The sequence below is a fragment of the Ambystoma mexicanum genome, chromosome 6p (assembly GCF_040938575.1).
Source record: "Ambystoma mexicanum isolate Mex_15411 chromosome 6p, UKY_AmexF1_1, whole genome shotgun sequence".
NCBI lineage: Eukaryota > Metazoa > Chordata > Amphibia > Caudata > Ambystomatidae > Ambystoma > Ambystoma mexicanum.
The window spans coordinates 1153799391-1153827018 of record NC_090935.1 but is presented as its reverse complement, the minus strand read 5'-3'; the positions used below and the strand labels follow the sequence as shown (position 1 = coordinate 1153827018).

Below are 27628 nucleotides of genomic sequence, written 5' to 3'. Positions count from 1 at the left end.
AATCCTATACTACGGTTGAACTTGAGGCATTGGCTATAAAATGGGCTGTCATGCACTTATGAAATTATTTGACCAGGAGAACATGTAGGTTGATTACAGACCATTCACCATTTACCTGGATAAGCTTAAGAAAGGACACCAATGCAAGGGTAATGAGGTGGTTGTTGGACTTACAACCTTTTTGTTTCACTGTTGAACATTGAAAGTGGAAGGCACAGGGAAATGTTGATTTTTTTTAAGCCGGTTTCCCATCAACTAGAGGAAGCCACGAACATAAAGGGAATGGTATGTGACAAATCGAGGAAATTCGTCTCTTCTCCACAAGGGGGTGGGGGGGGGTGTCTTGAGACCTTTGAGGCTAGGGATGTTAGCCTGCTTCACAAGACCCTCCTTAGGGGTTTGGGCAAGCTGGACCTCACTGGGAGATTCCTGCTTAGGGGACAAGGACTCCTGCTCCTTTGAGGAACTCCCTAAACCATTTCCCATGGGACTATCTGATCCAAAGAACAATATAAATCTGAACACTTGCCTGAAGGCAAAGCTGAAATATGCTGCTGCTACCAGGAAAAGGGCTCTGTCTCTTTGAGGAGAGACATCCACTTAACTGGGACGAGTGCACGCAGAGCCAAGGCAAGGAAGAGACACATACGCAAGCAGGGCAGGCCCCCTAAATGTGTAGCACCTGAGAGAGGGGAAGTTGAAGAGAGCCGCGGAGCCGGCGACTTTCAGAAGTGTTCAGACAGCCAGAACAGAGCGATGGAGACTGGTGTGGCGGAGTAAGCAGTCGGGAAAAGGGGTGACATGTTTTAATTTAATAATAAAGAAGAAGAGGTCCTACCTCTCCCTATCGCTAAAGGGGTATTCCTACCTAAACAAATATCAACTCTGGTGCTCATGGTCAGGCTGTTTGGCGAAACAAAAAGGTCTGTTCTCTGGCCAAATACCTACTCTAACCCTACCACTAGTCTACAAAAGAGTTCAGCATCCAAATGAAAATAATACCAGGGCAATGGCTCCCTTCTGGTCAATTGGTTCAGTCTTGATCTCTTTCCCATCAATATTCTGCTCTACTTTCTGATCAAAAAGAGTATGGTCAGGAGAATGACTCCCTTCTCCTGACCCACCTCGCACAGCCTTGAGGGCTACCTTGGGATATTCTTTGACAATATAGTCCTCAAATGTCTCTTCACCTCTTCCCAAGGGCTTCTGAAAGCTTGCTTTATTGTTCCAGCAATTATTCCCTGTCTTATGACGTTATGAAGATTATCTCCAGATAGTTCTTGTTGTCTAGGATCCTCTTTAATCTTACTTGGATTATCACTGTGATGAGGGAGATTCCTCCAGAGATTCTCTTGGTTCTCTGTGTATCAATACTGTGACGAGGGGGGATTACTCCCAATGCAACTTCCACTCTCTGGTCTCCCCGGACGTCGGCCAGGTTTCCCCAAGTTCATGTTACTTTATTTGTGTTAAGAACGCAAGTCCATTTCTTCCCGGGGTCATGGGCGGTTTGCTGTTTGGTCGTCGCTTCCTTCTGGTTTGCCTGCACAGCGCCACAAAATCCTGGGGCTGGCGGTTTTGTCATTGTTGGACCGAGTGGTCCACTTCCCAGAGGTCACACCACCACCTTGACTTACCCAGCAGTGGAGTGAGTCGGCTCACAGGATTCTTCAGCAGCTTTTACTCTTCCATGTCCTCTCTTCCGAGGACCAGCTTGTCTGCACAGCTGACAGGCTCCCGAGCTGAACTTCCCGGGCTTTGCTGGCTCCTTGCCGGCTCCTCTCTTCTTCCTTCAGTCTTTTCTCTGTTTTTAATCTCTCCTAGCTGGGCCCACCCCAGCTCAGCGTCACAGTCTCTTGGCTGCCACATTAAACACTTTATGCCTTCTCGTGGCCACCTCTTCCCAGTAAAAAGGTGCGCCATCATTCTTGCTCTTACTCGTCTCAGTGGTGTCAAGTCTCAAGGGAGGGAGGGTATGTTACAGTAACACACTGTAGTACTTTCAGTTGGACTCCCTGCTGACTTTAGGGTTTTTATGGGTGCAGAGGCAAGAGGGAGTTCCTTCCCGGAATGGGAGCCCTTATCCCCATGAGGAAAGTATCTTCCTGCGAGGTTCCTCTTTCCACCACCCCAGGGGGACTATTGAGTAGCAGCCTCACCTCCCTAGCCTCACAGGGAAGGGATCCCCCCCCCCCCCAGGGAGAAGTGACGACATCCCGTTAATCGTCACAAGACCCAGAGCTTGCCCGCAACAAGAGATGGGAGATGGGAGAGAAGGGGATACTTATCCCAGTGGTGGCGTTCCCAAGATGATCTCGTGGTGGGCCGTACGACGACACCGAAACCGTTAGGCGGAGAATTCAGCGAACAAGCAGTTTACCTGCAGTGATAACAGGACACTGAGCAAGAGAGGTCCATGACTGGCGAACCGGTGGAAACGAACAGACGGAGAGGCAGAACGAATGAGAAGGACCAAAATAGGTGCAGGCCCCAGAGAAGTTCCCCTGTAAGACCAGGGGTAACTGGGAGAACAGGAGGCCGCCAGGGAATAGTTATTCAACAGGAGAAACACGTCCCAGTGAAATTGACAAATTAATGTAAAGTTGACGAAGGTGAATTTTAATAATGTGAGAAACCGAACCACAAATGAATTGGAGAAGGAGATCATTAGTATCTGGAGGCCAACACCCTCGCAAGGATGGAAAGTATTCCCAAGTTTGAGAAACACAGAATGGGACATATCAGAAACAGAAGTCTGACGTAAAGTCCAAAGACACCCATAATAGAAAAGATGTGCAAAACAAACCCCTGCAATTAGGATGGGTGTGGGGTGACATTAATTGCCACAACAGCATACCACTCATAGGAAAGTGCATTTTACAGAAACCTCCAAGACCTGCTAGTCTGAGTCAAAGGATAACGCAAAGTGCACAAAGGGTTTCCTGGAGAACAATCCCCAAAGAGAAGGAAAAGCCCAAAGACCTGGTGAAAGAATTACGAGAACTCATACAGAGGGTGACAAGAGACTATTTAAGTATATCCTATTAACAAAAACTAAGGAGAACTATTGCTCGAGACACAGGGAAGCATTCTCATGGCTTTTGTTAGAAAAGTAGCAGGGTCAGTTAGACTTGGATTTTGGACAGCAGACTTAATCAATTGGGACATTTCCTGATGACTGACGAGCATCTTAGTTATTCACATAGGCAGGGAACACTCAAAGAAATAGGGAAAGAGGGGTCTTTTTCCTATAAGTTAATAAAACACTCATTAGAAATGTCATCAGTGTGTCCGCGTCCTCCTTCCGACCCACCAAAGCTGTCAACAAACATATATGCTTGTGGTCAATTTGTATGTTTTGGCACACATGTTCGAATTGTGTAGGTAGGCACTGCGAGTCACCAACTTTGACAAGGGCCCTGGTGGCAGTGGAACACAACCTGCGCTGTGGTTGAACAGGAGGCGGTATACACGGTATCCCCCAGGGCCTCGTCCAAAGTCCCCAAAGGTTGCTAGATTTTCCAATAGCAGCAGGAATGCACCAGACCTCTGTGGTTCCCCGCTGCATACAATGCAAGAGCAGCCCAGTAAACCCTAACAGTAAGCGTGTCACACATCCCTGTGCAGGACCAACGCACAAATCAGACAAACTAGGAACGCCACACAAACCTGTGACAGCAGTGCGAATGCAGTGCATGGATCAAACCACAATACTCCTCCGCACTTGCTAGCTCGGGGGTTCACAGTCAAGAGTGCAGAAACAGAAAACACAGCGAAGGTCCAAATTGTCAACTACTGGTGGAGCGGTGCCGAGTCAGACAGCCGCTAGGACAGGCACAAAGATGGTGGAATGCCATTTTGAGCCCATGGACTGCCGAAACACAAATTAAAAACACATGGGAGGATTGTAGTTAAATCAGGCCCCAGCCAATCCCGTTACCCTTCCAGGTGTCCGACTTCCTCGTAAATTCCCAAATACCCACACAGGACACATAACCAGTATTGGCAATGCCAACAGTTTGGGCTTTTGTGTAGTCATGGGAAAGACACTTGCCAGGCACCTCTGTAGTAGTATTAACTGGCCATTGATGATAGCAGGTGATAAAATGGTGCAGAAGACAAACTTCTGGCTTTGGCAGTGCTTTTAAACATGACTCCAGTGAAGGACACACATAGTGCTTATGCATCGAGTGGCTGAAGGTAGACCTGGTTAAGCCATTTTTATTAAACAAGTAGCTGGTTTACAACTCCAATTAAATCATTAACTCTCAGAAGACTGCATTGAAAAAAACACTGGCAGGCACTTTCGCTTGCTTTAATCAAGCCTTACCATCAAACCGTGTACAAAGAGTTCCCATGAGGAGGTTTTTTGGGCGAGAGCAGGAACTGGTTTGTAATGGGCAGAGGGATTAGCATGGCCATGAGCAGGCAATGGGTGGCCAAATAACCAAACTTCTACAAGTTGTGTGTCCGTCCTCGTATGCCATTTCTCCCCATCTGTACTTTAATGCAATAGTTTTGACTTATAGGTGTCGCAAGTGAAACCCAATAGCCCACACTGCAAAGGGAAAGCACAAGAGGGAAGTTTGTGAAGTTGGAGACAGACTGAGCTTGAGAAGAGGACCAGAGAACAGGGAGAGGCACGAGGGGAGAGCAGGAAGGAGAATAGGAGAGAGTGAAAGAGGGGAGGAAGCAGGAGGAGATAGTAAGGGAATGGTTGCCTAGGGAGCAGTGTAAGATCAGAAGAGATCAGATAAGAGGAGGAAGGAAAAAAAGAAGGCAGAGGACGGAACGGAAATAACAGAAAAGTGGAAGGAGGAGCCAAAATTATTCAGGAGAAAAGCCAGTGCATGAAAAAAAGAAAGTGCTAGAAAGAGCTCAGAAGAGAGCAATACGTACTGGAGGCTGGCAGACACCTTTGAACTGAAATGTGAGAGGCCATAAGAGACTGTAAGAAGAGCTGCTGGGTTGGGCATGGACCGAATACCAGGACTAATGGATAGACAGTTTAGCCTGGGTAGAAGAGCTTGCACGCCACCAGTTTGGACAGTCCTGAGCAAAGCCTAGAGGGTGACACTAGCCAAATGCCACCTCGATAACTGAATCTGGTGGAAGTAGCAAGATCAATGATAATAAAGAAACCTACTACATAAGAGGCGAGAAGGAGAAACCCAAAGTGTAGCTGCTTGTCGATAGCATGCACACAATACCTGGTGTAATTAGCAAGTTCACCAGCAATACTACACTTGCTTGCCCAGCAGTCTGGAGCCACAGACTGCCTACACAAAGGCTTGCACGGGTTTCTAGGACAAGAGGGCCCTTCCCAAGGTTGAGCTCAGGTGTGGACTACAGGAGACAAGCCCAGTGAACCAGTACCCTTGGACACTTAGGACTGATGGGGAAGAAATTGACCTTCAACAAAAACTCATTTACAACATTCTTAAAATCAGAAACTCTTAAGACCTGGGAAACCGTCCGAGGAACTTAGTGACTTTTTTCTTCTGTGACCTCAGCTACGTCTGTTGAACTTTAAGGCAACATCCTATCCAGGACTGGACTAGCACGTTGTGACCATTGACATTTCATTCCCTGTGCCTCAGCACCTTGACTGGTATATGTGCAACTTGTGGTCTCACCTTTTCTTTTCCTTCAGTTTTGCTTGTGCACAATAAATCTCGATTACCACAGCACAGCTGTTTGTCAAGTCTGCTGGTGATCTCCTATTTGGTCACAGTATGTAATTACAAAGTACTCGGGCCAAGAAACACAGGTGATCAAAGGGGAGTCTAGTTCAATTGGAAATGGTGGGTGCATAACTGGCACTTTAGGAGACAGGTGAAGTGCTGGAGCTGCTGGGAATTCTGACATTATGGCTTAAGGATTGGTATTGGGAGTTTGAAAGAAGAGCAATGAGTAGAGAAGTGACCCCCAGAGAGGCAGCATCCGGACATGAGGCAAGAGAAGCTGTGAAATGAGAAGGCGGTTGATGACGGGGGAATAGCGCTGCCTTTTCAGACATTCCCCTGAAAGTATTAAGTTACTCTCTAGCAACTCTGCAGACACCTCGCCACCATCTCCCCCACAGCAAACTCATCCTTCTCTAGTCGTCTTCTCTAGAACACTCCTCACATTTTGAATTCCCACAATACTCCAATACTAACATACTACACCCCCCATGGAAGATCCGATTATTTGCCCTTTTGGCACAGGACCAACAGTAACGCAGAGGTTTGTTTGGCTTATTCACCCTCTTTCGTGGCCAGAGGAAACATTCCTAAATACTAGCTTCCTTTCCACCGAATTCAATGTGCTGCTTTCCAACATTGATAACACACTTGAAAAGATGCGCAGGTGCCGGTGGGGAGTGGAAATGGTCAAGTGCCTCATACATTCTGCATGTCATCTGCCCCTGAGGCGCACCAATAACTTTTGCCTACTTAGAACGCAGCTTGAGGGCAAAATATGGGGCGGGCCTTTTAGCAGCGATCGGGGTGAGAGCACGTGCTGGGCTACCGAGGTGAGTTTCTGTTAATGGGAATGCAGGTCTCAGTTGTGAACATTTCAGGGAATGGCAAGACTCATTCCATACATGTTTCTGACATTCTTCGGCATAGAGTTGGTCAAAATGGTGTCACAATTGCCCGTCTCTCAGGCTCCAGCAAATGAGGCGACATTGAGCAGGAATAAGAAGCGGCAGAGGCAAAATTGCTTAGGCACCGACAGGGTCAGGGGAGGACAGGGCCGCATCCCAGCTAGAGGAAGGGGACCTACCTTGCAGTCAGCCACAGCCAGCCCGGTCCCAGGAGCAGAGTGGAGAAATTAAGAGGGTGGGGGGAAGGGACACCGGTTCCAGAGGACCCCCCACCCCTTTAAGTGTCACGAGTGTTAATGCGGGGAGCAGCCTCTATTACATGATGCCTCCCAGTACTTCTTCCGTAGATCGTTCTCTTGCCTTTCAGGATTCCCAGAGTAAACCTGGGAAAAAACTAAGGAAACCTGGACTGGAACCTTGACAACGGAGTCAAGAGTGAAAACGGAATAGACTGGGATATCTCCTGCCCAACAGAGATGAGACACTCAGGCCCCAGGGAGTCGTTGGGGCAACAAAAACCACCAGAAAGCGATGGGACTGCATGGGAGAAGGAGAGACGCAAAACCCCTCCCCAAACCGAAGAAAAAAAAAAAAACATTCGCCAGCACATGAGGAAAGCCACCTAGAAAACTAGCAGCCTGGACACTTGGCTGCTACATTGCTAACGGTCTTAAAAGGGCGGGTAATTGGGTTTTCTTAAATTCCCTAAGCACTAACCCAATCCATGGGGTAAAGGCAGGCACACGTCATTAGAGTCAGGTCAGTGCTGGAAACGGGAAGGGGACTGATCCAGCAGGGCCACATTATAAAGGAGACAGCATTAATAGCAGAGGGAGGGTTGCAGATGTGACGTCACGGGGTGTAAAGGTGGAATGAAAGACCAGGCTGTGGACGGACAACAGCCTGGAGTGCTGAAGAGTTGGTGGCATAGTTGGAGTAGGGAGAGATGCCCGTTATGTAGTGTAGTGCAAGCATGAGGGTGTAAGAGACGAGGAGAACAAAGAGAACAAAGAAAAAAGGAGAGAAGGAAAAAGAAAGGAAAGGAAGAGAATGGTGGGTGGGTGTGGAGAGACTACAAAACCGTGGTGAGGGCAGAGCAGATGGGGGTAAAAGTAGTTGCAAGAGTTAGGCAAAGTGTGTGTTGAGGTTAGAGGACAGGGCACCATATCCCTGTGAAGGGGAGGAGGTCACCAAATGGGTTTGAGGATGTTGGAAGGTTGGGGCAGGACATAGGCCGGAATAACGGAAGCAATTTAATTCTAAAATGTTGAGTAAGACTTATGGGGCATTAGAGTTAGTAGAAGTCACATTTACATTTGAAGTGGTGTTCTTTGGTGTTTTTGGCACTTTCACTATCGTGAGTTGTCAAGAGGATGAGAAGTTGTTCACACTGACAGAATACAAGCAGAGGGTCAGTTTTAGAAGATGAAAGACTGATTAATAAGTGGGGGGGGGGGTCATTGACTGATTCAAGCTTGACAGCATGCGCCCGGTGGACAGTTTAAAAGTAGTATTTGAGGGAAAGGAGGAATTTTGCTAAGGCACCTGAAGGTGGTGGTGATGGGGGGTGGGGCGGGTGAAAAGAGTCTGAAAATAGTTTTGAGGGTGTTATGCAAGTACACGCGATTTGCTTGGATCCTATGAGTTTCGTCATATACTTTCAATTAGGGCACATACCCAACGGGCCCTTCTGGGTTTAGGTGAAGGGGAGGTGAGACTGAGTAGTAAAACAGTTGACATTTCGTGAAAGTTACAGGGGGATGGGGTGGGAGAGGGGTTGTGGCAATGCAAACGCTCAATTGAAGTGGGCAGGTGTACGAACATAGAAAAGACCCAATGTCAAGTAGCTTCAGGTGAGTATTGGCAGTCAGGAAGGAGCGGATGAGATTGGGCCAACGTTTACCAACAATATTTGAACTGAGGATAGTAACAGGGATACCAAATCTTATTCAGATTAATGAAGGGGCGGATGGAGGGCGGGACAGGTCTGGTTGGAGAAACATTTTTAAAAAACGAGATTAAAAAAAATAAAAAGAGTAGTCCAACTACAGCATTAGTGTAGATGCTTTTGTTGTTCAGAAGGGACTGGCAGAGGGCTGGGACTCCAGCAGCTATTAACAGGAGCCAGTACAGAAGTCGAGAGATTATGGTCTGGTGAAGAACAATGGGCATTCATTGTCTAGTACAGGAGGACATGAACGCCTTGTTGCCCAAGTTGTTTCCGCAAGATAGAGTACACTTGTGAAAGATAGAGATATATAGTCAGAGGAATATGAATGTAGTGGAGGATTCCGGTCTGAGATGGCAGAGTGTTGCTGCCGATAGCAGATTTGTGATTTTAAAGTGAGAAGATTTAAAAAGGTTCAACTACATTCAGGGGCACAGGAAAAACACCATCTACGGAGGGGTTTTCGGAGCGTCTGAAATACAGTCATATGAGGGAGATTTTTCAAGAGTTAAACGGTTTTAATAGCTAAACTTTAAACATTCCCAGAGGCAGAATGTGGGGATGGGAATGAGTCAGCCCCGTCAATGGCTGACACGGTGGATTGGGGGACTGGGAAGAACAAAAGGGAAGGCATCTTTCAGTGAAGAAATAAGTAGGTGGCTATGTTAAAATCGGAAGGTGATCAGTAGGGAAAAACGGCACAATGGTCAAGGAACACAGCATTAGGGGACAAGGTCATGCTTAAGTGCTGTTTTTGGCAGTGAAAGTGGGTTGATACGTTTCTGAAAGGGTGGTATGCACCCTCATTGTATTAGTACGCGGTTTAGGGCATTTTCACATTGCGCAGTGAACGAGAAGGAATTTGCAAGCTTGTGATGACCTCCAGTAATTACACCATTTGTTCAAAAACACGCGCGGTTTTGCACCACTGTGACCCCAAGAGAAACCTCCAAGACAAACCTTGAAATCCCTGCGAGTCACTGGAATGTCACCCCATTGGAATGGACTAGCCCTCCTACTCTCATGGTTTAGAGAAGAGCTCAAACCCCCACCAATTTGAGACTTCTGTCTCTCAACAGATTGAACCAGCATGCCTTTCGACAGAACTAGCCGACAAGGAATCTTCTATGTAATGATAATCATGTGTTGTTTATATAGCGCCTTAATCCAAAACGCTTTACAGAGTACGAACAATTCACTCATTTTTTCCTCATTGCTCCTTCATGCACATTTGATGTTACTTTCCTATGTAAAGTACCCTAATGCCTCAAAGGGCAGTGTATAACGCTAGACAAACGCCCCAGATAAAAACCAACACAAACATCCTCAGAACGATAGTCCCTTGCACATTAGCTCCGTGGCATCTCTAGAAATCTATATCACGGCGTGCAGACCAGTGGGCACAGATAGAACTGGGGCAGGAGGTGGGGCACAAACACATCAGCTAGGGCTGGGGAGCGAAACATTTATTCAAAAGGGGATATTATACAAGTTGAGAGTAGGTTTAAAACAATAAAAGGTTTGCATCAAGTAATTATACATCGTAACATTTATGTTCCAAAGTTGCAAAATGGCTCAAAAAACATTCTAAGGCATTTATTTGGCCTTCAAAAGTACTTTACTTTGTGTTTTTTTCATTTGACACATTTCATCATCATTTGTTACTGTAACTCTAAATCAATTAATAAAAAAAATGCATAACCATAGTAATAAACAGTCAGCAATCACCCACACCCTTTCCCCTTCTTCAGGCGCCTTCAAAGACCAACCCACAAAACCCGAAGTACACCCCGTTCAAACGGACATATTAAAACTCGAACGTCACAGAGTTGAACAGTGTTCCTTCGAGCACCCACTAAGGCTTTAAACAGAAATCCCATAACGATGTTCCTCCTAATCTTTCTTCATTATTTCAAGTTTAACAAGTTTGCGTTTTGCTTTTGAACTTCATGGCTTACACCTCCCTTGTCCAAGTGCTGAAATAAGTGTTAATAATACCAAATTTAATGGTAATGTAGTTTGAGAATTGGTCCTATATAGCACATCTATGAAATTGGTGGTCGGTTTGTGGATATGACAAAAAACAGGAGGTGCCTGTAAGGGAGAGGCAGGTGCAAATCATGTGGCGTTAATGAGTGTGGTTCAAAAGGACCAGTCTTGGGTGCCATTATAGTTCTATGTGCTTTGTGTCATTGACACGTGGGTATGTGTACTCGCCAGAGGGAACAACCCTAGATCAATAAGGTGATAATGGGAGAGGCCTTGGCCGGGCACAGTATGCGATAGAGCCAAACATGTAGTTGGTTGTGCAATGAGCCCTGCACTGCTCTCGTAAAGTTCCTGTGGTTGGGGTTGCACCAGCTGGCATAAATCTGCCATGTGTTTTATCGTCCATGTGTGCAGTTGAAGGCTGCCAGGAGAGAGAAAGGTAAGTCGATTAGTTGGTGAATAGGGAGGGGTTTTCAAGTTCCTGAGGTATCCTGTTAATAGGTTGTTGGAGCTTGGCTGAAGCTGTAGAGTTCAAATCATGCTTTTAGCCATCAAGATGCGGTTTTGGTACTGTTGTGGGTTCCATTTTGATTGCGAGTTGGTGTCAATTTCTTATGTCAGAGAGAGCAAAACATTGCGAAGACTAACCCTACTGGATTTTGATCCCATAGGTGCTAATTTAAGTGTTGTGCACAGGCATATCTCACAGGTTAGTGAGGCCGACTCAGATGGGTCAGTCTTCACTCAAATTTCATCCTGGTTTGTGAGGTTGGTTCTCATATAGGCCTTAGCCAGTGCTTTAAGTGGGATTCAGAATCACGGACGGGGGTGGCTCTAGTTGGGGGGCATGGTGTATGTACGGGTGGGTGGGGTTTCCCAGGCTAGGTCACTCGCTCTGGTGAGTCTTACCTCAGCTGAACAAGCTTGTTCCTGCAACATAATGGCTATCAAAAATCTGGACACTAAGACCAGGATTTATGTGAGCCTGGGGGTTGGTTCTCAAATAGATCTCAGTCAGTGCTTTAGGTGAGACTGAAACGAGGGGGGGGCGCGGCCCAAGTACAGGTAGGTGGGATACACGACCCACCGGTACTTAGGCCACGCCCCCAACACCCTAGGCTGGAGTTGCTAGAAGTTAAAAGTTCTACTTCAACTGCTCTTTAGTGGGTGTCATGCTAGTTTGTTGGTCTACTGAATAGCCAGGCACAGCCGTGATGGCATTAACTAGCCATTCATGGTAGCAGATGCAAAATGGTGGCAGTACCTGGGCATCTAATAAATATCAACTGGCAAATTCTTATTACACAAGACAACATTGTTGACTTTGCCAATGCTTGTTTTAAACAGGACTTCAGTGAAGGACATGCAGTGGGCTTGTAAGTCGAGTGGCTGAAGGCAGGCCTGGTAAGACATTTTTATTACACCAGTTGCGGGTTTTAGAAATCCAAAAGTCATTGACTCGCGGAAGACTGTTTTGAAAAAACACTGGCAGGCACTTCGAGAGCAAAGTTCAATGGCAAGGCTTGATTAAAGCGAGAAGAACGAGTTACCATGAGGAGGTGTTTTGGCCAGGGAGGGGCAAGAACTGGGCGTAAATGGCAACAGAGATTAGCACGGGCAGTCAATGGGTGGGCACATAAATAAAAACACCTACAGGCTGTGCGTCCATCCTCACATGGCATTCCTCCCTATCTGTACTCTAATGCAATCGTTTCGGCTTATAGGTGTCGCAAGCTAATGAACTAAGCCGTCATGAGAACGACAGCTCAGACAAGGGTTTAGTCCCACATTAAGTGAGGTTACTGTATCTGTGGTGTTACCCCTGCGTTAAGCCACTTCGCTTCTAAATGTAAGTTTGGCTGCAGGCGCACACTTACCTGGTGAACGACCACAGCTGTGCATGCCGTCCGCCGGGGAGGAGCTCCCGCTTATTTAGAGGGGTGATGCCGATCGCGGCCTCGAGGATGGTGATGTACTTCTTGTACCTCATCTTGCCACGTTCTCCACGAGACTGGGCGGATTTGAAATGGCGCCTATCGAGTAATCGCCCCTCTGCCCCAATTGCACGTCCGCGACACTGGTCTGTGCCTATTTTAAAATGATTCTGTCATTGACGACTCAATCAAATTGTGCTTTTTTAAAAAAAAAAAAAAAAAGCACTTTGCAGCCTGATCGCCTGCTGCCAGATCCCTTTGCTTACATAACTCCCAAAGGCTTGAGCTGGAACGTTAATGAAACGCAACGTCCCGGTTCTGAGCCGGCACGCGAATGTAAAACTGCTATCAAGTAATCCTCAAAATAAACCTCGCCGTGCTTCTAATCTACCCTGTACCAACAAATAGGGCAGAGGGTGAAAGCCCCACCTCGTACAGGGTCAGCTGAGGGCGCTGTGGATGACGATGTATTGTGTGCTTCACATTCCAAGGCAGAGAAGGCACGAGGGCCATTGGTCACTGCGCAACACTAGTAATTGCCCAAAAAGAAATACTTTATACAGTTCTGGTTTGCACTATGGCCCCTGGCTGCCATACACGCGTTTTTGCTGCTAGAAGATTATTACACACCAGTCACCACCCTGGAATTGTCCCTTACATGGTTCCATCGACTGCCCTTCGAAATACTTAGTTTTGTTTGACTCAGTACAGTTGAGCTGTTTTTGATCTTTTTTTCGTTAGGGGAACGTCACCCATTAGACCCCTCGGCACCCCAACCCATAGACAGTCGCCTCGAACAAATCTAGTCCACTAAAATTAAAACGTTCTAAATTAAGTCTACGTTACAACGTAATGCCCTCCCAACAGCATGGCAGTTTCTAGCCAACTTGGTGCCCTGGCTAAACACTAGCATGCACCCGCACACAACACCCACCCACCCACTGTGGCGTGTAACAAAACCCCTCCTCAATATCAATAAAACATTGCTAAACAAATGAAGCTGGTTTCATTACATTGTAATTCAAGTACTTTACAGAAGAATTCTAATGTGAAAACACAGCTGTTGCTGCCCAAGTAAATGGTTTTTCTGTCACCTGCTCTTAGGAAAGGCCTTGCCTGAATGCAGTTCCAAACTGCCCGTGCTGGCACATTGCGTGCGGTGTAACCAGCCAGCCGGGGTCTGAGGGCCCACTGGCCCTGTGTTGCAGGTGGTCCTGTTTGTACCTCCTCACTTGTATTTCAGGGCAATACTAGACTAACCATATGAATGATTTTCTCATAGAAGGTTATCATTCCAAGATGGACAGTCTGGTACACTCCTTTTGTACTCTTTCAAAATATCTCTATGAGAGTGGGAAAGGAGACCAATAACTCCAATGAGTGCTGCTGCCTGCTTTGCATTAAATCCCAAGAGCATTTCAGGAATATAACAGTGATCAGAGATCACAATATTTGATAAACAAATCTGTGATAAAAGGGTTGTATGTCTGAGTCTCTAAATACATAACAGACACAAAAACTAAAGATCAGTTGGTGTCAGAATGTCAAAACAAAACTGCCTCACGTCAAAACGTTCTATTCTGATCCTCACACTATAAGGCATCTCGTATGTTTGAGAACCATGTTACGTCTTTGGTGATCCCCGTCGGGCCGGAGCAGGAGGCTTCCAGTTCCTTAAGGATGATGAATAGCTCTTTTGTATTTGAGTTAGCCTTTACAATTCTGCCATTGTAGGAGGTAGCCTTATCTTAGTTTGTGAGACCTAGCTGTGGATTTGAATAGGGTCATAAGGGCATCATTTTGTTGTTTCTTCCAGGCTGCATCTGCATGGCGTTTCTTAGTCCTCAGGATTTGGAGGTTCTCCGTAAGCATGGGAGAGTGCTTTTGCCTAGCGTGTTGCCAGTTGGGTCGACAGAGTCCACTGCAGGTTTCAGTGTTTTGGCGTAAAGGTTAGCAAGCGCCACTGTGTCGTCCGCCCACTGAGCAAGGTTGTCGAGCTGGAGGTCGGAAAGTAGTGGAAGGATACTCTCTCTGGTGATTTTACAGGAGATTCTCACCCAAGTAGGGGTAATGGGGTTGCTGGTGGGTTGGTTGTCCTGGGTAGGTATGATAGCAAAGTTCACAACAGAGAGGTCCGACCAGGGGCAAAGGAAGATATCTGAGATGTTGACTTCACAGTTGAGGTCACACAGCCAGTCTAAGGTACGGCCCTTAGCATGGGTGGGAGAGGTTATGCTCAGTGTAAGGCCTAAGGCCTTCACGGTACTGGCTAGTGAGGTGGTGTTATGATCTGCAGGGTTATACAAGCCCAGATTCAGATCTCTGAGGAGGAGGATGATTAAGGAGGATGATTTTAGACAATGTTTTTAAGTTCGTGTTGAGGAGATGCATAAGGTTGTCCTCAAAGGTGCCCATGGGTCCTGTAAACCAGGTTAGGTAGTATGGAACTGGTGTAGGAGGTGGTCAGCTTGAGTAACAGCAGGTCGCAGTTTTCCTCAAGTTTGGATGGGCATTCTCGGATGTTCAGGGCTTCCTTGTAAATTAGTGCTACTCCACCACCCCCCGTCAGCTCGTAGGATAGTGTAACCCAGGGGGATGGCTAGAGATAGTGCAGGACCTGAGGCTGGGTGAAGCCAGGATCCAGTGATGGCTAGGAGTTACAAGTTCTATGAGACAATTAAATGGTTGATATGCAAGGCATGTACAGGTACTGAACTTGCGTTGATCAAGGCGCTTTTTTAAAAAAAAAATGGGTCTGCTGTGTTTTGGGAAGTTTGATGGTGGCGTGGGGAGTTATGGAGGTGGTTGCTGGGACCTTGGGAGGCGGCATGGGGGTGATTGGCGTAGGCTTAAGGGGTCCAGTCTGGTCAATATGGCTGTGGGGTATCTTCCCTGGCTTACTCTACTAAAGGGCGGGGTACGACTTGCTAGCTTATTGTTTCTGGAGAAGATAGATTGCACAAATGTGGGATACATATGTGGTAATCTGGAGTGTAGCCTCTCACTTGGCTGGGTTTTAGTGGGGCGTGTGGTCAACGCAGCTGGGGAAAGTTGTACCCAGGCCGCTGTGCAGTACTGGCGCGTTAGTTGTGCTGCAGTATTGGTGGGTTGGCTGTGATCAGAGCACAGACCTGCGGGGTAAGGCTCTGGACCTGGCTGAGCGGCTTGTGGCTTGATGGGCAGTGCAGGGAGAGCCTTCGTTGGTTTCCAGTAACTGCTGGGCCTAATTGCAATTACACAAAATGACTTTGCAAACAAAAACAGGTCATCCGTGCAGTTCAGAGTACAGGCAGTCAGGAAATAAGACGATACTGTAATACGAGAACTGAAGACACTCAAAAATGCTCAACTGCTATGGAGCAGTCCAGCACATCTGTCCTAGTCCCCTTTGGGAAATCCTGAAAAAGAGTTGGACAGACATCAGTTAAACTAAAATAAGCACCCACATGACAACATCGAAGTAAAGAATACTCTTGGCAAGATACGCAGGGCAATGGAGCAATGATATGAACATCCCATCTGGTGTCCCAGGAAATCAGCAGTACTCCGGTACAAAAAAGGTGGCTAGTCCCCCAAAGTAACAAAATAAATGCTCTGCAAGACAGAGTGAGGGATTAATTAGTGCAAGCCTTAACTAAAACAACTGGAACGAATAAGTGGGGGTAGGGAGACTGACACCAGAAATGCTCAAAAGAATTGATAAAGCAAAAACCTAACAACGTAAAGAAGAGCAAAGCAGAATGCAAAAAGAAAAACAAATCCGATGATCTAGCAAGAACCACATTTACTGAAATAACCAACCCATTTGGAATCAAATCATGGAGCACCACTTACAATGTACCACGCTGACAACAGAGCTCCATATCATCCCTCCCTCAGTTGTGTCATTTACCGTCATCAACTGTGCATCCCCTTTCCTCTGCATGCTTGTACTTCTGCACCACTTATTAATTTCAACACTTTAAACACATTCCTACTAGACCTTTACCTTTTTATCTCTTCCTGTCCTTACCTTAACTCTTTAGATCCTTTCAGATCATATTGAGGTTTATTCTTCTTTCGTTTACACTATGTATGTCTATATGGGACACATTACTCACCTTAATCATATTTGATGCTTGTATCTGCTTAGATCACATGCTATGCATAGGCAGACATCTAGTGGTTCGATTTGTTTTCGAAGCTCGAAAAAGTGACGTCGACTGGGTGCGTCAGTAACACTATCCCTAATGTGACATCTATTGTACCCATGGTCCTTCATGCCTCGAGATCCCTCTGATTTTTTTGTTTCTGACATGAGGTAGCGTGAAGTGTAGCGTGAGCATATGTGTAATAAAGCAGAAAATAGCAATAAACTAAGAAACATCTATGTACCTTCGACTCCAGGAAGGGAGAAAGGGTGGGTGCATGTGAATCTAAGCGGATACAAGAATCAGAAATACGATTATGTTGAGTATTGTATCCCTTCTGAGGCCTGTGGATCTGCTTAGATCACATGCTATGTATAGATTAGCGAGCAGTATCTGGAGAAGGAGGTGGGTTGTGAGATGGTACAGCGGCAAATAGATGTTTTAGCACTGCTTGCCCCCATTTTAGGCTGGCTTTGTGCATAGGCTCAAATGGCGGACCCATGAGCTTTGAGAACACAACATTAAGGTCCCAACCCGGTGGCGGGTTAGACATGGGAGGGTATAGTCTCCTAGCTCCCTCATGAAAGCTTTAGTAACAGGAACCTTTCACCAAGACACCTTGCATTGTGAAGTGCTGTACGTGGAGAGAGCCGCTAAGTGTACATTGATGGAGTTAAATAATAGACCAGAGTCTAGTAGGTGAAGCATGTAGTGTAGAATATTGGGTTTAAGGATTGTGACTAGCACCATATTACAAAATTCTTCCATTTGTTGAAGTAACAGTGTCTGGTGTTGGATTTCTATGCTTCCCTTAGGATAGCCATACACCCTGGGGGAAGTTTTAAGTGCCCAAACTCTATGCGGTCAGGAGCCAGGTTGCCAAGTTCATATAGTGAGAATGTGGATGGATTGTTGTCCCCCTGTGCTGGGACAGCATATTGAAGGGGCACGGGAGTTTGGTTAGTTTGCACATCGCCAGTTTGAGCAGGTGTGGAAACCATGGCCGTCTTGCCCACATTGGAGGTATCAGGATTAGTATGGCTTGTTCCTGTTGCATCTTGTGCACTATTCTGCTGAGGAGTGGTGTCGTGGAAAAAGCGTAAGCAAATTTCCCTGCCCAACTCATCCATAGGGCGTTCCGCTTGGACTTTGGGAGGGGAAACCTGGACGTGCAATCTGGGCACTGATTGTTTTGGATTGTGGCGAACAAGTCTAAAGGGGGATAAACCCACAGGGAAGAAGATATTGTTTTGAATATCTTCGTTGAGCTGCCACTTGTGTTCTTTTGGAAGAGGATCTTTGCTTAGAGAGTCTGCTAGAGCATTGAGTTCCCCTGAAACGTGTTGTTAGACTAAGAACATGTTTCATTCCCCACTTCCAAATTTTTGGGGACAGTCTGGACAGACTTGTAGAGTGTTGTTTAGCAAGAACATGGCAGTGGTGCCGTCAGTGAGGACTTGTACTGTCTGACCTAGTAGATGCTGCTGAAAAGATTGCAGTTCCTTGAGAACTGCTAGAAATTCTAGAAGGTTGATGTGGTTTTGGGCTGTGGTGTGTGTCCACTGCCCATGAGCTGTGTGGTGCAGGAAATGGGCTCCCCATCCTGAGAGTGAGGCAGCTTTTATTGGTATCGCTTGTATTGGTGGATTGCGAAAGGGTTTTCCTTTCATTGTACTTGGACCACCAGCAAAGGGCCTGTACCAGGGTTAGCAAAACAACCACTAGATCGTCCCATTGTCAACTTGCCTGCGACCATCATTGTTTTGCCAACCACTTTTGCATTGGGCGCATGCGCAGCCGCACGTGTGGAACTAGGTAGATGCAGAAGGGCATCATCCAGAGCAGGTGCATTGCTTTGCATACAGTTATCTGGCGACCAGCTAGATAATGAGGTATCTATAGCAGCATGTTCTGAACTCTTTCATCGGAGGGGAATACCAGACCAGACCTTCCCTTACCTTGATAATTCCACCCAGGAATTTTTTTGTTTGACTGGGTACGAGACTTGACTTTTTCTCGTTGATGGAGAAACCTATATGGAATAAAAGGTTGATAGTTCTCTGGGTGTTGAATTTGCAAATTTGAGGAATCTCTCCCGTTATCAGCCAGTCGCCTAGATAAGGGTACACTGGGATGGACTCTGCATAGGTGTGCTGCCACTACTGCCAGCAACTTTGTGAACACCCTTGGAGCCGAGGCAATGCCGAAGGGGAGCACCTTGAACGGGTAGTGTTCTCCCACTATTTGGAAGTGCAGGTTTTTTCTCCGTGCTGGAGACATTGAAATATGAAAGTATGCATCTTTCATATCCAATGTTGCCATGTAGTCCCCCTGTTTTAGAAGGGGAATGACTTCCTGAAGTGTTGTCATGTGAAAGTTTTGTGGCTTGACATGCGTGTTTGCTGGGCGCAGGTCTAGTACTGGGCGCATGGTTAGGTCTTTCTTTTGCACAAGGAAGTATGTTGAATAAATACCCTGGTTTGCTGGAATGAACTCTATGGTGACTGTCTAGTAGGGCTTTTGCTACCTCTAATAATATGCGTCCCACTTTCTGTGTCATTTTCTTGTGCTTTGGCGGGTGGTTGGGTGGTTTTTGTAGAAGTTCTATACAATATCCATCCACCACAGTGCACAAAACCCACTTGTCTGACGTGACCTCCTTCCATGTGTGGGTGAATTTTGAAATGTGACCTACTGGGGTGGCATGGGAGGGGGCCTGGAGCAGGGTGTAATTCTTTTGGGTGGGGTGGAGCCTCTGGCGGAGGAAGCTCTACCTCTTCTTCTAGATCTTTTATAGCCTCTTTGAAAATATGAGGAGGAGAATTGACCTGTGAGTTGCCCCAGGATGATGATTGGTTACCCTGGCTGTAAACAGAGGAGCGTTGAGGGCCCTGCCCAGAAACCTTCTTGTGTTGGAAGACCCTGTCTGCACAAAAGGCTTGTTGGACAGCTGCCCAAGAGATTTTGGGTGTCCTACTCTTCTTTGGTGCTTTTAAGGACATCCTCAACCGCTACCAAACTAAGCATTGGGCTCAATAGGCACGTTGAGTAATGTGGCCTGTGTTTCAAGTTTAAAACCTGATTGCCCAAGCCAGGCATGACGCTTAATGAGCGTACCTTCAGCTATAATATGGCCTGCATTGTCCTGGGCATCCAGGTTGTTCTTTAGGATGAAGTTGGTTCCGTTATAGTCTTTAGGAGCTGAGATTTTATGGGCTCTGGGACGGTTTCAATCTGTAGTAGTCATTCATCCCATTTATGGCAAATGTAGCTAGCCAAAAGGGTAGCATTGTTGGCTATCCTGGTCTGATAGGCAGCAGTGGAAGCCACTTTCTGCCAAGAGTGTATATCTTCTTACTTTCTTTATCTTGTGAAGTCTCTGCAGAGGCTAGAGGTGTGCCAGCTCTCTTCCTAGTTCTGGTAACCACCAAGGAGTCCAGTTTCAGTTTCAGTTGACCCCTGATGTATAGAGTGACGGTAGGGGCCGGTCTGAACATCTTCTCGATGCAGTGAAGTGACTTACTGCTCGAGTAAGGTTAGGTGTTAGGAGAGAGGGTTGAAAGCGCGTCTGAATGAAATGCAGGAGGGGAATGAACTGTGTTGCAGACTTCTCGTCTCCAAGAATGTCCTCCACAAAGTGCTTATCAGCTTGGACCTCCTGGGTGTCCATGTTGAAATGTTCTGTGGCCTTGAGGAACAGCACATTGTATTGGAGCTGGATGTCGACTGGGGAGTCAGTCACAGGTTTATCTTGATAGTCTGGTGACTGGATGATGTAGTAAATCGTAAAATTGGTCTTGGTCATTCTGGTCCTGATGATACTGGTCCACTTGATCTCCTTGAGAGCCAGGTTCAAGTGAACCTGAGGTGTCAGCAAAATATAAGTCCTGAGAGTGGAGGGGGAGCTGAGGGGTATCCTCGCTCTGGGTGGAGGTGCTGGGCTGAAAAGTGTCCAGGCGTGCCTTCTTGGCTGCTAGTTCATCCCAAGCTGTGCGGGATGGGCCCTGAAAACCAAACAGTTTTGCAAGGTGCCGGTCCATAAAGTCTACAAAAGAGGACATCTTCATCATGAACCTATCGAAGCTCTCTGGGGTCCACTCAGATGACCTTGGGAATGCTGAGGTAGGAATGTCCTGTAAGGGTGTAGGCTGCTTGTGGTGCATGGTCCCTGAAAGTGTCTGAGGGTATGGGGTGTCCTTAGATTTAGAGGGGACCCCATCTTGACAAAATAGAGGGCTTAGACGGTAGAGTTGTTGAATATTTTGTGGATTTAGACGTCTTGGATTTTAAAAAAGGGCCCGGGACGTGTTCAGTGAGTGCTGTCATTTTCGAGGTTGTGGAAGGGGACGTTGAAGCGCCTTTCAACGCATGCCTTTCGGCGCGCGAAATGCAGGGCTGTCATTTAGGGGTCGCCAGGGGTTGCAACTGCGACCCCTGAGGTCTCCCTTGCCTCCCCTTTTTTTACTGGAAGCTCCTGGGCTGTGGCCAGCTCCATGTGGCTCTTAGTTTCTAGAGCGGCTTGCTTTCTAGTTCAGGCCTCTTAAAAAAAAAAAAAAACACAGGGGGTTCCACAAGTGAGCCTTGGACCTACATAAGAAGGAATAGGAATAACAAATTTGCCTTTCTGGAAATAGTAGAAATCTGATAAAACAAAATGTATTCACAATTCAATTACAGTTAGGCACTAATGATTATATACAACCCATGATACAGACCAACTCACGGCCCATGGACAAGTAACGCAACATAATCATTGGCACTTTGCTTTATTCACAGAAGGTCCCCTTAACTACACCACTGACAGCATTCTACATAGCCACGGCAAATGCAGTTACCAGGCCTGGTTAAAAACGAAATCAGGTAAAACCCGATCCTCCACCTGTCAAATCAATAAGCATAATTGATATCATGAAATGGATCGATTGAGTAACGAGGAACACATTGTCCTCTCTTGCCCCGTTGTGTAGCATTAATCAGATCACAAGCAAGACAAAAGCACTGTACTGAAGACAGTCCCATACCACAATCAGCCCAAGACACACAGAAAAAGAAAAAGGTAGGTAGCGACCAGTAGCTAAATAGACACATGTTTCCGCCTTCCATAACATAAATGTTTGTATTATTGTTTTTATTTAGGTACAACTCCCTCGATTCCTAAAGAGAGTCTATATAGAGACCAGACCGCTTTTGGCAATACACTCCTGAGGAAAGCAGAGAGGATACTATAGACATTCTAACTGAAACCATATTCAGATATTCTTGTGCTGGAAACACAAACTGTGTCGAATCTTGAAGTGTGCTGTTATTAAACACAACACACAAAGTCACCTCAACTACCAACCTCACTACTTTGCAGTGTATTTTGCCTTACTGTGTACAATACATCTCAACATACTAGAAATGCTGCCCGTTTCTGATCCATGTGTTATTTTAATTTCAGTGTTTTGTTGAATTATAAATACATTTTGTTTTATCAGATTTATACTATTGCCTGTTTTTTTAATGACAGTGACCTTCACTTCTGCCCCAGTGTTGGTTGCTACCGGTACCATTGTGTCGCAGCGTGGGCGGGGTAGCATGTACTCACCTGTATCTTGTTCTAACTGAATTGTCCCTCATGAGTCAGGGCCCCCGTTAACAAAAAGAGTCTTCACCCATATAACGACCTTTGAGAACATTGAGATATGGAATTGCTCATTTTACTATAGCCGTTAAGATAACTCAGTGTGTTGAGCACTTGCTGCAGTGATTTGTGTGCGATCAGCAGTTTGCCGGTTCGAATCCTGGTAAGGCCAACTCAGCCTTTCATCCTTCTGAGGTTGATAAAGGAGTACCAACACAGGTTGGGTGATACTGTATGCATATATGTTCTATATAAAGCGTGTAAGTGCTATATAATAACACATCATTATCATTTGGCCTTGGACGTCTGCTTCCATTCACAGGAATTTGGTAATATGGGCCTATACACACACCAATATTAACGATACATATGGGGATCCATTCTTGTATGAAATGTATATCACATTGCAGTAATATCGCAACCATATTTTTCATCGTGTACTTATGAACAATGTTATGCGATGCCACTTCCTGTTTTGTCAAGGGGTGAAAGGTTGTGCTCAATCGCTTCCTGTGATGTCACTACATAGTGGGGTCAAATTGCATCACTTCCTGTGATGTCAGAGGTCAAAGGTAATGTGACATCACTTCCGCTACCCTGGCCTTTCATGACGTCCCTGGCGAAAGGGCACTGTTTTAGGCGTGGTGTCAGAAACAGAGTTGCGGGGCTGTTTCAGAAGCCTGTCATTATGGCAAACGCTTGCACGATGACCCAGAGGACAGGGATGTTTTTGAGGACATTTCATTGACACCACGTCGCTTTCACCGGTTGACAGCGAGGTTGACAGTCAGCCATGGGATGTGTGCTTGGTGTGGCGTGTAGTGTGCATGCTTAAGTCGCTGGGTCTAGTCTCCGTAACAGGACCGCGGGCTTGCTTAATGAAGTAGGGGGCTCGCACGTGGGAGCCTGTCAAATCGCGTTCGCCCTCGGTGTCACTTAGACACCAACGCTGCCATCACTGGAAGCTCCCTCCACGTCAATGGAAGGCTCAGCCTGCATCGCGTGGGCAGCCAAGCGTTTAGTTCTACGTCCTTTAATGTCTTGCATCAAAAAAGCTTGCAAGATTTGCAGTTCTTTTCAGGGTGATCCCGGGGGAAGACAAGGGTTACACACACGCCCTGTGTGTCTACCCAGGGGTACTTCCTATTGTAGGACGGGCAAAAGTTAAAAGGTGTTTTTTCCATGGTTAGTGAAAATGGCAGCACAGAGATGAGAAGTAAATGAGGGGAACAGATTAGGCATTCCCTACTGTGATGGGGCGAGGCCCAGTGAGGCCTGAGTAAGCTGAAGTGTCCATCTAGGCGATAGTCGTCGTCGACGATGGCTCTGTCTGTCGAACTCTGCTGCAGAATATCTTGCGGCGGGCGATGAAGAAAGTCAAAGATAAACCTTTTGTAATCAAAGGCATCAGCCTGAAGAACTCTGTAAACTAGCATCAAACTACGATGGCAGAAAAAAGCAATCTGAGGGACCTCAACGCGTGAAGGACCCTGGGTACAATAGATGTCGCACTAGGGATAGTATTACTGGCACGCCCAGTCAACGTCCCTTTTTCAAGTTTCGAAAACAAATCATGCAATACTCTGCGATTACCACTAGATATTGGCCTATGTATAGCATGTGATTCTAAGCCGATCCACAAGCCTCAGAAATATTGTTACAAACGTGAAAACAGTTGAATGCTTAAAAAATGATAAATGGAGTTTGAGGTTTTAATTAAGTTGCCTTCCTTTCAGTAGAATCTAAATTAAAAAGAAGAAGAAGTCACATTTTGAGATGCGCTTTTCGCTTGTGTTGATGAGAATTATGCATCTCCAATTTAATCAATAAGTTTAGGGGAGCCCTAAACACAAATTACATATACTTCGTTTCCGCATGACTTCGCTTAACAAATATACCTCACAAAGAGGATACATAGAAGCTGCAATAGATTTACAATGATTTTTTTTTTTTTTTAAGTGTTTTATACCAAGCCGCAGGCAGAAACATTGCCCTTCAAATCATCAATGAATTTTTGATAATTTTGGTGGGGTTGAATCTACAAAAATAATTCACTTGAGACCTTAAACGCAAGTAAAATAATGAATATGCATGTGGTCAAATCTGGCCGCCAATTTCTGGAAATTGTTTTATGCATTTTTTGGAAGGTGTAAGGAACTCATAGTGGCAACAGTAAAGACAGACAAGTGATCACAGTTCAAGGGTGTTTATTATAAATGGGTGAGAAAAACGCACAATCTAAACCTAAATCTAAAATGGGAGCAAGCTAGGACCATCAAATAATAATAAGGCAGGCCTAGTAGCGTTTTGTCAAATAAAAAGGGCCTATACTAAAATAAAAATAAAAAACTATTGCCAATCCTTACTTCTTAGTTACAAATTAGTGTGGGATAATATTTGTCAGAAAAGAAAGAAGCGTTCTCAAAATGATAAGTCAGGATGGTATGGCTGTGGTCCCCCTTCCCCATGTTTTTAGCATGGGACAAGGTAGGACTCCTGAGCACGGCACACTCCTGGGCCTCGCCAACACGCGGTTACAGTCCGTTTACAAAATATCAGGGTCTTCTATGGCCAAGTCTCTTCCCACACAGTCTCTTGCCTCAGAAGACCGAATGTGTTACAACCAACAAAAACAAAAAGTTCCTTCAATAAATCTTAATGAAGCGGTTACTCTTCGCCTTAGGATCCCCCTCTGCCGGGCTCTGATCCCTCGTACAATGCAGAGCTGCCTCCGTCAGGTTCACTTACAGCCTTTCATTCACAATGTACCATTCAAGAGTCTCAATGTCTTTTTAAGCAACCAATCGTTGTGGACAACCCTCAGCCGGATTTACTCTTGTCGACACTATGTTCACGGGTATATTACTGTTCACCCCAATTCTCGGGCCTCCCTCAGCCAATTTCACATATGCAAATATACAGTTCACTTTGCGATATCACAGTGCAGGACTCACTCTCGTTAGCTTTCCCATTGGCATCCCTCCGTTGGGTTCACGTCCCATTCTATCACAGTTCATGATTTTCCAATACAGTTCATGATTTTCTCAGCTCATCAGAAAGCCGGGTTCCCTTCCCCTAGCTTTGTCTTGGCATCCCTCCGTCGGGTTCACACTTGACACAGTTCACAAGACAGTTCCTTTAGACCCCTTAGGTTCTTTCATTTACCTAAGTCCGGAGCTCAGTCCCCAATTAGGCTTTCCCTCAAGCCCCCAGCCAGGCTTCCCTTTATTTTCCTTCTGGTCAACGAATCAGACTTTCGATTGTACAAGGGGTGTGACTCATCCCCTTTATGACACCTCAGACTCTTCACGCCAGCATCTCCTAGGGCCTCCTGGTACTTGTAGTTTCAACAAAGGGGACCAGCCAGAGTCCTTCAGATGAGCACCTACATAGCGCCTGACCACTCTGCAGCTGGTCCTTTACTGGACTATCTTTGAAGCTTTCACACACAAGTTCTTTGCTCAAATGTTCATACAATGTTGCAGTTTGCAACCTTTGGTTCAACACAGTCCGGTTTTCTATCAGCTCTCTCCCCGACTCACCGGCTGTGTTGAACCTGTTGGCTTTCCTTGCCTCTGGAGTCAAGGTTGGTACCACAGTAGCAAGCGTGTGTGTCCCCCCCCCCCACCTGGTTATCATTGCGGGAGGACACCAGGCACCGTTGACATCCGATACACCACACGCCAGCTGGACTCCCCGGTCTTATGATTTTATGATTTCTCTTTCTGAGGTATCGCAGGTCTGGGTTGAAAAGGACAAGGGCACCTTCCTCCTTGTCGCCCTCTCAGGTCACGCCGCCTTTCTTCTCTGTTTGAACTGCCGGTCTGGAATACTTCCTCTTGCGTTTGGCCTTGCTCCAAGTCTGCTCTCGTGCTCCGTCTTTTATCCCTATGGGGAAGAGAAAGGGTAGTCAGGTGTGGGTAATTATTGGCAATTGCCTGACTCTGCCTGAACTTTGCGTTGGGACATGTCAGGTAAACCTCTTTGTTGTTAGTCCGTTGTCTGTCACAGAGTGAGAAAGAGTTTGTGTCGAAAAGGGGGGTTATCTTACAGAGTAGGATGGGGAAAAGGTGTCATAAGGAAGGGAGTGATTGGTTAATTCAGAAAGGTGAACTTTGTGGGGTTTGTGAATTGAATAGGGGAGATCATGGGAAGGGTAGTGTTTTGTCACAACAGATTGTGAGTTCAGGAAATAATCAGAGGGACATGGAGAACGATTGGCAATATTTGGATACGCAACAGGAGAACAGGGATTCTGGGAGATGTAGTGTCCTATTGCAGAGGGTTTTCAGTTCCTATTGGATTTACCAGATATGGAGGAGTCGTTACATTTGGGCAAGGGAGATTCTTGGGGTGGAAGGGAGGTAGATGTGGAATAACCTACAACGGCCTCAGGGACCTTGCTCTCCTCCCATTCATCCCTGCGTCTCACCTGGGGTATTCCCCCCAAGCATAACCCCGGACTCCCCTACCCAGGTGATCCTCCCTTGCTTGTCCGCCCCCAGGGTTGGAATCTGAGAGTGCCAGCCCTTACCTGGACACCTGAATAAGGGATTCTCAAGGTCTTCTTGGGAGAATACCCTACAGTTTCTCACGAATGTCAAACGATTTTGGGAAATTATCACTGGAAAAAGTGCATTGCAGCATGGTATGTAGGTCTAGATATGTTTGTATGCTATATGAGAACAATAAAGAATGTCATTTTTATGACTAGTTGAAAAATATACATTTCACTTTTTCATTTGTAGCCAATAAAGAACAGCGATCAATTTTTGCAGGGCACCGGACAGAAAGATAACTTTTTACTTGATAAAATTGCATTTAAAACAGGATCCTCACAGCGAAGCAACTTTTCATGAACTAGCAGATGAACTAAAATTCAAAGTGATGCTCCTCGGAGTAAAGTGTTTAAAAGAAAACCACTTCTGCATCCGGGAAAGACCTGGCTCTGACACAAAAGGTCAAAGGCTGACATACAAGTACCTAAAGCTGAACACATTTTTCAAAAATGGAACGTGACTGTGATTGGCTTGCCTAATGTGGCAAATGGAGAATGCATCTGTTGTCCATTCAATTGTAAACAAGAACAAATAAAAAAATGCTACACATCAAAATCTAAATAAATTACATATCCCAAAACGTGCCAATTTGGGAAGAGGTCAGTTGCTGAAAGTAAAGCACAATTTGGGTTTGTGCATTACTGCACATAAAACTAATATCGGGACATCAAATAAGAAATCTAAGGTTGTGCCCGATTTTAAAGAAGTAAGGCATCCAATGGCACTGTTGCGCTATCAAGTAATTGCCCAAGAGGGAGTAACAGAGAACACAATGACATGCATTGTTTTTATAGAAACCGTTTAACTTTACACACAACATTCTACATTTTGAAGAAATGTTTAAATAAATGTT

The 27628-nt window shown here is 45.9% G+C and overlaps 1 protein-coding gene across 4 annotated transcripts in view; it reads right to left on the bottom strand.

Moving 5' to 3' along the window:
• Positions 1-27628, bottom strand: part of LOC138510254 (tight junction protein ZO-2-like) — a 1104514-nt gene that overhangs the window by 944427 nt on the left and 132459 nt on the right. Inside the window, exon 1 of one of the 4 annotated variants that reach the window (XM_069625773.1) lies at positions 12407-12578. The exons of 2 other annotated variants lie outside the window; for them this stretch is intronic. In XM_069625773.1, the coding sequence (XP_069481874.1) occupies positions 12407-12519 (113 nt within the window). In that variant the 5' untranslated portion in view covers positions 12520-12578. Of the gene's footprint in view, positions 1-12406; positions 12579-27628 lie in introns of those variants that run through there. One more of the 4 variants, XM_069625774.1, reaches the window with a different exon arrangement.